The 14,007-nt window shown below is 32.9% G+C and overlaps 1 protein-coding gene across 5 annotated transcripts in view; it reads left to right on the plus strand.

Moving 5' to 3' along the window:
* The window catches only part of SPAG16 (sperm associated antigen 16), a 1,158,987-nt gene that overhangs the window by 879,759 nt on the left and 265,221 nt on the right, over window positions 1-14,007 (plus strand). For all 5 annotated transcript variants that reach the window (XM_077956655.1, XM_001082826.5, XM_077956652.1 and 2 more), the window contains one exon: window positions 12,508-12,634. In XM_077956655.1, coding sequence (XP_077812781.1) covers window positions 12,508-12,634 — 127 coding nt within the window. The remainder of the gene's footprint in view (window positions 1-12,507; window positions 12,635-14,007) is intronic.

Consider the following 14,007-nt stretch of genomic DNA (forward strand, 5'->3'; position numbering starts at 1 on the left):
ACTCTTCAGACTGAGCAGGTGGCAGCTGGCATTTAGATTTGACAGGAACCAAAACTCAAATACCACCTGACTTCCTGAATGGTCTTACTCTTACTAGTTTCTTTATTGTACTAGACCTGAGCATCAGAAGGAAGACTACACATGTATATGTATATTACACATTTTCTGAAACCTTTTAATCCGAGAAGAAATAACTTATCTCTCTCAAAATTAGCTTGGAAAATACAGGGAAGTAATCTTATTGCTCCCACCTGAGCCAGATTCCTACCCCTTAAATAATGACTCCGTCCAGGGAGATGAGTTCCTATGAGCACACCAGCTACAGTGTAGGAAATGAGAGGCAGTTCTTCAAAAAACAGTGAGATAGCAAACCTGTGACCACTAGAGTGATCTTGGGCTGGGTAACCAAGCTAAGTGGATTTACTCCAAATAAACCACTGTTTGAATTTGTTTCACTCAACTATATTCTTAGGATCATTGAAAAGGTTTTCAGGTGTTTAATCATTCTTTCTTCTGTCTAGGTCTCATTTCAAGAGCAATATTTATATTGTCTTAATGGTTTTCGTCTTTATTTCTTGTATTGCGTGTTCTATTTAAGACATTTTTTTCAAAGTTTATAGCCAGTTGATTTTTTTATTTATTATTGTTTTGGTTTATGTATTTTATTTTGTATTTCTTTTGTTTTGTATTTATTATGTTTATTTTGTTCTGGAAATGCCATTTTGCTGAAGAATTCACAATTAACATTAAGTCCTTCATAGCATTTGGTGTGGTTTCTTTAATCGCTATCATATTTTTAATTATCCGCTTTTCCCTGATGTTGCTTAATTATGACTTTTTTCTTTGTGATTATTTTTGTCTCTTTTGACAAACCTTTCCAGTTGTCTGTCTATATATTCTTTTCAAAGACCAGCTTTTGATTTTGTTGACGTTATCTCTTATTTTAATAACTTTGTTTAATTTTGCTTCTCATCCATCATATATTAATTATTTCTACCTTTCTATTCTGTAGAAAAGGGCATCTTCAATTACATTTTAATATATTATGTTAAATTTCTCTTTTTAAAAAATGTATCTGAAATTATAAATTTTCATTAATGATAGCTTCAGCTTCCTTCAACAAATATAATATGAATTCCTTCACTTGGATTAATTCTGAGCACTGAACTCTGAGTTTTTCTTCCTGCTCAAATTCCTTTCTAAGGGCCTGGGTAAAATCAAGCCTATAAGCCATAACATCTTGTTAAACAGGCCCTTTTTGACCCAGTATACTGTGGCTTACTTTCCAACCTGGCTCTAGCATGGCATCACATGACAGATAACAGACCCTTTATCTTAACCTAAGCATTTGTTTCTACTGACTCCAAGTATTTAGACAAAGCTTAACTCTTTCAACCAATTGCCAGCTAAAGAATCCAAAAACCCACCTATGACTTGTAAGCTTCTACTTGAAGATGTCCTGCCATCTTGGGCCAAACCGATGTGTATCTCCCATGTACTGATTTATTATTTTACCTGAAATTCCTATCTCCCTGTAATGTATAAAACCAAACTGTAACCTGATCACCTCGGGCACACTTTTACAAGATTTCTGAGACTGTATTTCCCCAGCATGTGGTTACTCATATGGGCTCAGAATAAATCTCTTTAAATATTTTTGCAGAGTGTGCTTTTTCTCTCTCTCTCTCTCTTTTTTTTGTTTTGTTTTGTTTTGTTTGTCACCAATTCCAAACTTGTAATTTACATTGTGTTTTTTGCTTTTAGCTTCCAAACCTTTTTTTAAAGCTTTGGTGTAATTTTTAGTTTCCATTTTAATTGCATCATCGTAATAAAATATGGCCTTTATAACACTTCTTTGTCATATCTTGAAACTTATTTTGTGGCTTATCACATACTTCACATATACCTGATGATATTATATATTTGGCAAATACTGGTTTCCATTTTAGATCAAGCTCTATTGTTTGAAGGGGTGGTTAACTGTTGTATATCTTTGCTTTTGTGCATTATCTATCATTCTGATGGACTTGTATTACAATCTTCCCCATAATTTGGGAAAATAATTTATTTTTATACTCATGATAACTTTTAACATATTTTAAAAATTTGTCTTTACATATAAATTTATTAGTTATACCTTGTGGCTAGAGTATTCCTTTATTATTCTTTAGTAATAGATTCCAGTAAATTTTTTACTGTAATTATTTTTTTCTGACACTGATATTATTCTATGAGCTTCTTAGTAATTAGTATTTAATGATTTTATTCCTTTATTTTCACTCTTGAATATTTTGGGAATTTTGTTATTGTTTCTGCTTGTTTTTAATGTTTCTTTTGTAAGTTGCATATAGCTGTATTCTTTATTATTTAAACTATTTTAGTTGTTTCTTACTTTCAATTGTTAAGTATATTCCATTTGTGTGTATGTGTGGGTGGGTGGGTGGGTGTGACAGAAAGAGAGATAGATATTGCTGTATTGGTATTACCATAACAATAACTTGTATTCTCTGTTAATCTTGTTTTATTTCCTTCTTTTTAACTTATTTCCTGAATTTTGCTTAATTAAGATAAGATTTAAATTAGGTTAGGGGTAGAATTAGAGCTGGGGTTTGGATTCAGCATTTTGTCTCTGATTTTAACTAAATCAATTTTGATTAAAAATTACTGAATTTTTGGCTGGGCACGGAGGCTCGTGCCTGTAATCTCAGCACTTTGGAAGGCCAAGGTGGGTGGATCAGGAGGTCACAAGATCGAGATCATCCTGGCCAACATGGTGAAACCTTGTCTCTACTAAAAATACAAAAATTAGCCAGGCATGGAGGCGTGCGCCTATAATCCCAGCTCCTCAGGGGGCTGAGGCAGGAGAATCACTTGAACTCGGGAGGCAGAGGTTGCAGTGAGCCAAGATCATGCCACTGCACTCCAGCCTGGGTGACAGAGTGAGACTCGGTCTCAAAAAAAAAAAAAAATAAAAAATAAAAAAATTACTGAATTTTTAAGTATTTGTGCCCACCATTATGTATTTTGACCCATACTATACTTAGGATTTTACTTTTTCATGATGAAATACAAACATTAATACTTTTTCCATAAGATATTTAGATTTAAACATTTTTATTCATTGAATGAAAATGCATTCAATCAAAAATGATATTTAAGCATAGAATTTTAGGTTGAGGTTTTTCCCCCAATACAATGAGGACATTATCCCACTGGTTCTAATATCTACTTACAAAATTAATTGAAATCTCTTTAAAATATTTTAAATAGGTAATCTGTCATTTTTCACTTGTAGGTAAATATCTCTTTGTCCATAATATCCCACATATTTCATTACTCTGTGTTCAGGTGCAGTTATATTTTTATGCATTATGCTCAATATTTGGAGTGCGATTTTAGTCTTAATATTATATTTTTCTTCAATTCTGGAAAAGTTTCAGCCATTACACCTTCAGATACTGCTATTCTGACTCTCTTTACATTATCTTCTTTTGTAATGCTTATAAAACATATATTGGAATATGTAACTCCACCCCCACCCTCAAGTCTTTTAATGGTTTACATGCTTTTATCTTTTAATCTCTGGGTCTACAATCCAGCTAATTTTCCAGATTGTAATATCCCAATCCACTAACTTTCTTTTCAACTTTGTCTAGAATAGAGTACATCCTATCTATAGAGCCCTATTTATTCAATGACTAACATTTTAATTCTCTTGGATTTCTCAAGTAATTTTAGATTGTGTTTGTTTCATTTCTTTTTCTTTAATGAATATTAGCTCTTTATTCAAATCTTTGAGACTCACTTTAAAATCTTTTTCAATCTTTCATAATTTTAATCTATACAGATCAATTTTATCTTGCAATTACTGACTATATTAGCTTTAGATCTCTTTGCATGTTATGGAAAACTTTTGGTAGCTTCTTCTGAGTAAGTAAAAGGTCTGATCCTCTCTTTTAACTCCCATTCTTTCTTTTTTTTCTTTGTACATGCATGTTTACATCAGGATTATTCCTCATGCAGAAAAGAGAAAACAAACCAAATAGTAATCAACAAAATATAGCATATAATAGAATATTATTCAGCAGTCAAAAAGAACGAAGTACCTATATATGCTACAACAGGGATGAACCTTGAGAACATTATGCTAACTGAGAGAAGACAAATGCCGAAGATCAAATATTACAGTATATGATTCCATTGCTGTGACGTGTTCAGAATAGGCAAATCCATGAAAACAAATATCAGTGTTTGCTTAAGGCTGGAAAGGTTAGAGAATAATGAGAACTGACCAGGGTATGGGGCTTTTTTGGGGGATGATAAAAATGTTCTAAAATTGATTGCAGTGATAATCACACAGCCCTTTGAATATACTAAAAATGATCAAATTGTACATTTTCAATGGTATGTGAATATCTCAATGGAGCTGTAATTTTAAAAAGCAAAAAGATACATACAGCATTCATTTATAATATTTTAAGTAAATGTATTCAAAGCATTATTTCAACATAGTATCAATAATTTAAAATTAATTTTTAGATATTTACATTCTTTTCTTAAAATCTAGCGTGCATTTTACATTTGCAACACATCTCCATATAGATGCTAAATTTTCTTTTTATTTATTTATTTATTTTTTAAATTATACTTTAAGTTCTAGGGTACATGTGCACAACATGCAGGTTTGTTACATATGTTTACATGTGCCATGTTGATGTGTTGCACCCATTAACTCGTCATTTACATTAGGTATATCTCCTAATGCTATCCCTCCCCGCAACCCCCATGCCATGACAGGCCCCAGTATGTGATGTTCCCCTTCCTGGGTCCAAGTGTTCACATTGTTCACTTCCCACCTATGAGTGAGAACATGTGGTGTTTGATTTTCTGTTCTTGTGATAGTTAGCTGAGAATGATGGTTTCCAGCTGCATCCATGTCCCTACAAAGGACTCGAACACATCCTTTTTTTTATGGCTGAATGGTATTCCATGGTGTATATGTGCCACATTTTCTTAATCGAGTCTGTCATTGATGGGCATTTGGGTTGGTTCGAAGTCTTTGCTATTGTGAATAGTGCCGCAATAAACATACGTGTGCATGTGTCTTTATAGCAGCACAATTTATAATCCTTTGGGTATATACCCAGTAATGGGATGGCTGGGTCAAATGGCATTTTTAGTTCTAGATCCTTGAGGAATCACCACACTGTCTTCCACAATGGTTGAACTAGTTTACAGTTCCACCAACAGTGTAAAAGTGTTCCTATTTCTCCACGTCCTCTCCAGCACCTGTTGTTTCCTGACTTTTTAATGATTGCCATTCTAACTGGTGTGAGATGGTATCTCATTGTGGTTTTGATGTGCATTTCTCTGATGACCAGTGATGATGAGCATTTTTTCATGTGTCTGTTGGCTGCATAAATATCTTCTTTTGAGAAGTGTCTGTTCATATCCTTTGCCCACTTTTTGATGGTTGTTTGTTTTTATCTTGTAAATTTGTTTGAGTTCTTTGTAGGTTCTGGATATTAGCCCTTTGTCAGACGAGTAGATTGTAAAAATTTTCTCCCATGCTGTAGGTTGCCTGTTCCCTCTGATGGTTGTTTCTTTTGCTGTGCAGAAGCTCTTTAGTTTAATTAGATCACACTTGTCAATTTTGGCTTTTGTTGCCATTGCTTTTGGTATTTTAGACATGAAGTCCTTACCCATGCCTATGTCCTGAATGGTATTACCTAGGTTTTCTTCTAGGGTTTTTATGGTTTAAGGTCTAACATTTAAGTCTCTAATCCATCTTGAATTAATTTTTGTATAAGGTATAAGGAAGGGATCCACTTTCAGCTTTCTACATATGGCTAGCCAGTTTTCCCAGCACCATTTATTAAATAGGGACTTTTCCTCTTTTTTTGTGCTTACCCTTCCATAACTTTCAATATTGTAACTATCTCCTTTGTCCCAGGTTTCCCAGGCCCCTAGCTCCAGGGTGTTCTAGGATAGGTTTTATGTTTACTGTAGATGAAACCTGCCCTCTGGTTTTGAAACCACAGATCCAGTCACTGAGTATGCTACTTGGTCCAGGTCCAGGTGGCGAGCCTGTGCATTAACTCTAGAGTCCTTAAATGTATAGATTCACAAAAAGTGTAGCTTCAAACAGCATTAGCTGGCAACTTTTGTCAGCTTCATTTTGTCAGGAAATCTTACCCCAGCCATGGTTTTAGCAGTAAGTTGATGTTTATCTTCCATCTGACACAAAGCTCTTTTAGTCTCTGTTATTATCCTGCACAAGCTGTATATCCAGTCTGCTTCCAAACCCAAAGCCCAGAACTCGTATTTTCATCCCTGTTCTCTATTTTGTGTTTCTATTCTGCTTTTACTTAGTGCATAGTATGCCTGTTAATGCTGTCCTCAAACTCTTCAAGGCCTTATGATTCTAAGAATCGTTTTTTAGCCCCACTCTGTCTTTGAGACATAGTACAGGTTAGTGACTCTAAAGTCAAATGGCCTTAAATCCTGGCCATTTCTTTTTTAACTGTGAACTGTAGGAAAGTTAATTAAGCTTTTTGTGGCTCAGTTTCCTCATCCATAAAATGGAGGTGATCACCTATTTCATCATAGTTTTGGGGTTTTTTTTTTTCTTTGATTGTCTGACATATGTATATATCTGTATACAAATGCTTGGAACCCTGAGAGACACATAGTAATTACCCAATTAGTGTTAGCTATTACTAGTTTATAATTGTCTCATTTCGTAGTTGTGTTTTAAGATCATCTTGACCAGGGTCCTTCCATAAATTATTTAATTCTTCTAGAATATATTTAGTTTTAAATAAGAGGTAGAATCACAGTTTGACTCATCATGTAGTTGTGAGAGTCAGCTGTGACATTATTTACAGGTATGTTATAAGGTAAGCTATAAAGTATTATGCAAATATATGATCTTGAGTCTTATGATCACAAAAACATTTTTTTCTGAGTTTTAGCTCACTTAAATTTCTATGTTTGTGAAAAAAATTCTTTTAAATTACATACAATCAACATTTATTACTCTCTACTTTCTCTATATTTTTTCATTCAATTAGTGATTTAAAATCAAATACCTAACATGTAGCAGGAACTGTGCTGGCTGCGAGAGATTCAGTGTTACAGAAAGAGCTCCAGACCTAAATGGAAACTTCTTTGAGAGCTTTCCAGGCATACACATTTAGTACCTTCCCATTCTCAGTATCAGTACTTGTACCACTGACATATTTTAAAGTCTCATGAGACTGGGCACAGTGGCTCATGCTTATAATCCCAGCACTTTGGCAGGCCAAGGTGGGAGGATCGCATGAGGCCACAAGTTTGGGACCAGCCTGGGCAACATAGTGAGAACCTGTCTCTAAAAATATTTTAAAATTAGCTGAGGGCGTTGACAAATGCCTGTAGTTTCAGCTACTTGGGGGGCTGATGTGGAGGGATCACCTGAGCCCAGGAGTTTGAGATTACAATATTGAACTGCAGTCCACCCTGGGCAACAGAACAAGACCCTATCTCAAAAATAAGATTTAAAAGTAAAGTAAAATAAAATGAATTAAGAGCTCATGAAATCAATAGTAACATGTTTGGCAATGATATTTGATTAATATATAACTCTTATGTTTGAGGAGTTTATTTGTACTTATTGTTCACATTTAAAGCATTAAATGATTATAAAAATACACAAAAGTTTTTATAAATGATAGATGTTGCTCCCCATTTAATCATTGTACATGTATATTATATACTTTTAATCAATGTAACCAGAGTTTGACATAAATTTTTCCATGTTTTACTTTGGTTCTATAATTGTTATTTTAATGGCTTTATAATTTTTTATCTAAGGTATTCATTTATTCATTCTACAATTATCTATTGAACATGAACTATATTTTATTCTAGGTCACTAGAATGTACTGCTAAATAAACAAAGTTCCTTCACTTAGTGTTTACAACATTCTCATGTATATATAGTTGATGTAAAATCATTCATTTAATTTTTCTGGTATGCAGTATAACTCTTTGAAAAGATAATATTTTATATATTCTATTGTTCAACCTTGAGGAACCCTTAAAAAAAGGAAACAATGTCCTGGGCCTAAATTATTGTTCAGTAAATTGTTCAGTATTGTTCAGACTTTTCAAAAGAAAAAGGTATTTATATATATAACATATATGTATATAAAACCCAGCAAGTTGAACCAACAAACTACTTACCTGACTCATCAGGATGAAGGTTCAAACTACAATCAAATTGGACCTGAGTCTTCCAAAATAGGTTAATATCCTAGTTCTTTTAGAGATGCAATATAAAGACATAGGGACTTTCATATAAAAAATTATATTACTATATAATATTTCTTAACCTATCTGAGCACTAGCCCCATAATCCTAAAAGTTAGGATAATGCCCAAGTTTGAAACATTTGTTTAAAAAATTATACAAAGCCATAAGATATGTTTATATTAAGGAATACTATTGTTTTATAAAATAGTATTTTAATTATTTATTTAAATTATTAATGACCTCATTAACATTCCAGTTTTTTCCTTTTCTTTCTGTTTTACTGCACATAACTATGTTTGGAACCTCTGTGCAGAGAGGTAGTAGTTTAGTCTGCTTGTCTCTCTGCAGCTGTTGATAACAAGTTTGCATAAAAGTTGCCTCAAGCAGTTTTCTGAATCCACCACAGACCAAGGTTTTCTTCTTCCGTATTAGATTATTATTGCAAATTTCACTTGTTTCCATTTTTATTTATAAATAATGCTACATTAGTTTTTTTAATAATACATTTTCTTTAATTTATAGTAAAGTTCAGAAGTAATATTAAAAGTTCCAGAAGTTTGGACATTTTTGTGATCCTTGATACCTATTGCTAAATTTTTCTCTAATAAATTCTCAGCGGCCTAGATGAAGCTAGGTTGATCTTATGTTCTACTCTCTAATTTATTATTAACTTCATGTCTATATGGTTTTCTCATTATAGGATCTTTAATTTGGTGGCGGGAGGCTTAACAAAGGCAATCAGGAGTCATGACTATTCATTTTCATCTCAGCTGTACCCTTTGTCCACTTGACTAAATTCTACTGGCATAATTAAATTCATTTGAGTCTTATGACCACAAAGCATTTTTTTTAGCTTCGGCTCAGTTAATATTTGTGTATTTTTGAAACAAATTATTTTAAATCACATAGAGTCAACGTTGATTACTCTTCATTCCCTTTGTATTTATTCATTTATTCATTCAATTGTTTATTCAAAGACCAAATGCCTAACATGTAGTAAGAACTATACTGGGTGCTGGAGATTCAGTTTTAGAAAAACAATCATAGATCTCAATCTGAACTTCTTTGAGAGCTTTCTGCACATCCACCTTCAGTACCTTCCCATCCTCAAGATCAGCAGTACTACTACCAATGGTAACCAGAATTGCATTTTAGAGATTTCCAAACCTCTTGAACCTTGACTCTCATTAAGATTGTCATGAAATCTCACCTGTCTTTAAAAACATTTTCTTTGAAATATTTCTTAATTTAGGTTAAATGCCTAACTATAGCCTGACTGTCATAAATTGTAGATAAAATGATTTTTCCCCAGGTTGTCAACTAATCTCCTTCCCACATCTCTCCATCTCCATGTCCCTCAAAACTCAAACTACACAGTTTGGATTAACAACATTCTAGTTTCTTCTGTCTCGAGGAAGGAGATTGGCAGATGGCCCTCCAATTTTCCTGAAATGAGAGAAAGAAGAAGGATACAGGGCATTAGAATATTCTAAGTATTGGTTCTAGATTCTCTGCCTCTTCCATTGCTTTCTGTCTTGTAAGTGATTCTGACCCATCAGGGTTAGAATTAATATTCACCTCAAGACTGCTTTGGAAGGACTTGGACCAAAATAAAACTTTTAAGTAAGCTTTGAGGAAGCATTACTTATCTATCAGCTTAACAAATATTTTGTTGAGCTCTACTATGCTCCAAACACTGTAATAGACACTACATCTGCCTCACTAGCTAACTGGATATATAGCTAAGCTGTTCTTCCATTACCAAGTATCTTTCAGTTATCAAATCTAAACGCAAACTTATTTCTGTTACTTAAAATATTATATTTGGCCGGGCGCGGTGGCTCACGCCTGTAATCTCAGCACTTTGGGAGGCCGAGGCGGGCAGATCACGAGGTCAGGAGATTGAGACCATCCTGGCTAACACGGTGAAACCCCTTCTCTACTAAAAATACAAAAAATTAGCGGGATGTGGTGGCGGGCGCCTGTAGTCCCAGCTACTCGGGAGGTTGAGGCGGGAGAATGGAGTGAACCCGGGAGGCGGAGCTTGCCCTGAGCCGAGATCACATCACTGCACTCCAGCCTGAGCGACAGAGCGAGACTCCATCTCAAAAAAAAAAAAAAAAAAAAAAAAAAAAAAATTCATATTCATTTTACCATAATGCATACGTTGTCATGGCTTTTAAGTTTCTAAGGCAATGTAAAAAAAAAAAAAACCTAGCTAAATGATGTTCGTTATTCAAAATTGCTTAAAGTTGCTGTGTACTAGTTTATTAATGAAGCATTTAGCACAGTACCTGGCTCATTAAAAGCATTTCATAAATATTGACTCACTTTCATATTATCAAACTATTGAGCTTGATCATTTGACAGCAATAAAAGTTTTTAGTATTAAATGTAAAAATATTAAAACTATTTACCTACTCATTTTCACACAATAACAGTGATTAAACTATTTTTTATTTTAAGTATACTCCCTCAAATGTTAATATTCAGTGGGATAAACTATACTTTGAGATTGTCTTTAATTCATAGACTCCAGACAACAAAAGAACATCAAGTTCATCCACCTGCCTATGGCAAGAGGTGCATGCAGATTAAATTCTGATGAAAACTTACCTACCCTATTCCCAAAATTGAAAAAAATTTCCATTCTGTGACCTCTATCAGATCATTGAAAGCCCTTATATTTGGAAAGAATTCTTTCTAATTTCTAACATTAATATTCCCGGCTGATACTGAGAACTGTTCTTTCCTTTTCTGAAATGAAATTCACTGATTCCTCACAATTCTTATAATACATGTTTACATATTTGAGGACATTCCAAGTTCTCCATGTTCCTTTTAAGTCATAAAAAAGATTAAGCATCTCATTTATTAGATTGGGGACAAGGCTGTTGTATTACTATGCCAGTGACAACAGTTATAAAATTTTAAAACTAATTGCATTCATTGCATTACTGGTGTGTTTAGAGAAAAACAATGGGTCCACTTGAACTGTACTATGGGATGTGCTTTTTTACAGAAAGAATAGAAATCAAGGAGTGAGAAAATATGTGAGCTAGTTCAAAATGATAAGGAAAATTATATGATAATTAAGTTGTTAATGTTAACATTGTAAATAATGTATGGAGAAAATGAGAGGATGGTTTTTAAATTTACATTTAAAAATTTGAACTGCAGCTGAAAAGGAAAGTGTACATCAAATGGGAAACAGTATATTGATATTTTATAAACATAATTGATGATTTTAATGTGGCCAATACTCATTCAATTTTTGAGTGGACAAAGAAATTAAATGACCAGAATGATGAGAATGAGTGAAGATTATGAGTTGCTGGGGAGCAGAAACCCCTCTTATTCACCAGCATATGTCCAATTTCTGTCATAAAGTAGATGCTCAATAAACATTTCCTGAGAGACCAGCAGGAGGCGTGTAGACAGACCCTGGGCTCCGAACTGATGAGCCTGGGCGGCTGCTACTCTGCTGCAAAAATATCTCTCCCCACCTTCCATTGATATGTCACTTGAATCCATTCACCTTTCCTTCTGTTTTCCTTCCCTTTTATTCAATTACCTTCTTCCTTGTTCCACTACCTGTTACCAAAGCAAGCCCAACTATGTTTTCTGAGAATTTTGACTAACAGACTACAATACCATTTTATTGCCATCAATTTCATCTGGTCCCAGTCATTCTACCTGCTATGACGATATTCTTCTCTCACTGTGTCCATTTTTCTTCCTACCTCTTTTCGTTTTTTCTCTATTTGAGGTATAAATTATCAATGCTAACTAATTGCAAGCATAAAAGCTTAGATATGCATATGATATAATTTTCCCACATTCACAGATTTTATGTGTCACATATATCATATGCGTGACATGTGATATGTGTATAGGCAAATTATGAGTGCACATGTTATTGTTTTGTTACGTTTTCTAATGTAGTTAAAATGAAAATGCTTGTCTGAAATGTTAACTCCAAAAATTTAGTGTAGGATTTCATATATTAAGAATATCATTTTAAATAATTTAAATAATGTCCAAAATAAAGTTATTAACAACTACTTCTTTCTTTAGAGGAATGTAATCTTACAACTGTAATAAAATTGTGACATCTTTTGTCTATAGGTTACTATATGTATTTGTATATATGTAGTGTGTGTGTGTGTATATATATACACATTTTATTTTTGTTTATCTTATATTTTGAAGGGTCACATGATAGCATCCTGTGATGCCCGTGGGGTTACAAAGCTATGGGACTTTCGGAAGCTGTTACCAATTGTGTCCATCGATATAGGTCCAAGTCCTGGCAATGAAGTGAATTTTGATTCATCAGGTAGGATCATTTTTGTCTACTGTTTCTGACTAAGCCAATAATATTAATATTTGTTCTGAAACTATTTTGTTTCTACTTAAACATATGTATTTATATGTAAATGTCTGTTCTTATTATATTATAATATATTACATTATGATATATTTTATCATGTTATATATAGCATGTCATATGAAAGAATTATATTCATATATTTAAAGTCAGAAATAATAGAGGTGATAATATGTACTAATCTAGATAGCATAGGTTTGTTAGGAGTGCCACACAAAATGTTCGAACCCCCATCCCTCAGAATCACCATCCAAGGTAAGCAAATTGTATTTTCTAAAGGCAAAATAGCTAAGAGAAGAACAAAAGTTTAGCAAAAATGAACTTGAAATATTTTTAGTGTAATAATTTAGTGTTAAAAATTTAATGAATTACCCCATATTGTCTAGAGTTTACAATTAATTTGAAATAAATATTTATCTTATTGTTGCAATTATGTGCTCTGCATTCTATAATGTTATTATATTTAGTTTTTATTCCACAGTGATATAAATATTATCAATTAGATAAAATATTTTATCTTTGCTGATGAGGAATAGTGTAGCAGCTGATTTTATGAACCACACAATAATTCCAGTTGTCTATTTATAAGGTTAAAAATACAGTTGCATCTGTATCTTTAATGATAGAGTTTATTAAATAATGTATATACATTATTGAATAATAATTTTTTTCTTTGCTATTGTGATACAGGTTTTAAACTATTTTAAGTTTTGAGAATATTTTGAGTCTTTGAGCATTATTTGTGGTAAATCAAAGTTGTGGAGATAGCAAAAACTTGATTTTAGATAAGGAAGTAAAGAATAAATATGAAAAAATATTTTATTTTTTAAGATAGTCCATATTAATTCTTTAGTCCAGAAAGTATGAATAAGCCAGGAGTAATTCTAGAGCCAGAAGATAACTGTGTGTTTCTTGGGACTGGTGTCATAATATTGCCATCATGTATCTGAAATTTAGAAAATGGTAAGTTTGTCTTCTTAACAAACTTTGAGTTATAGTCTCATTACAGATTGGCATAAGAACCACACTAGTAACAATGACTTCTTTAAAAATGTTCTAGTAATATTCTTGTTGTTAAGACATTTATGGTCTGCTAGAATTAAAAAGAGAAAACACTGTTCAAAATAAAAGTCCCAACTATGGGAATTTCATCTTACACTGCAAAAGCCTATTAAAAGTTCCATTTTTAATTTTTGACATAGAAAATCTACATTGATACCATAGCTCCTCTACAGCTTTCACTTGGTTTTCATAAACATTTCACATCCTTAAATCCCATTGTATTTTCTTGAGCTAGCATTCAAGTATTCATGTCTTTGAAT

The sequence above is a fragment of the Macaca mulatta genome, chromosome 12, assembly GCF_049350105.2.
Source record: "Macaca mulatta isolate MMU2019108-1 chromosome 12, T2T-MMU8v2.0, whole genome shotgun sequence".
NCBI lineage: Eukaryota > Metazoa > Chordata > Mammalia > Primates > Cercopithecidae > Macaca > Macaca mulatta.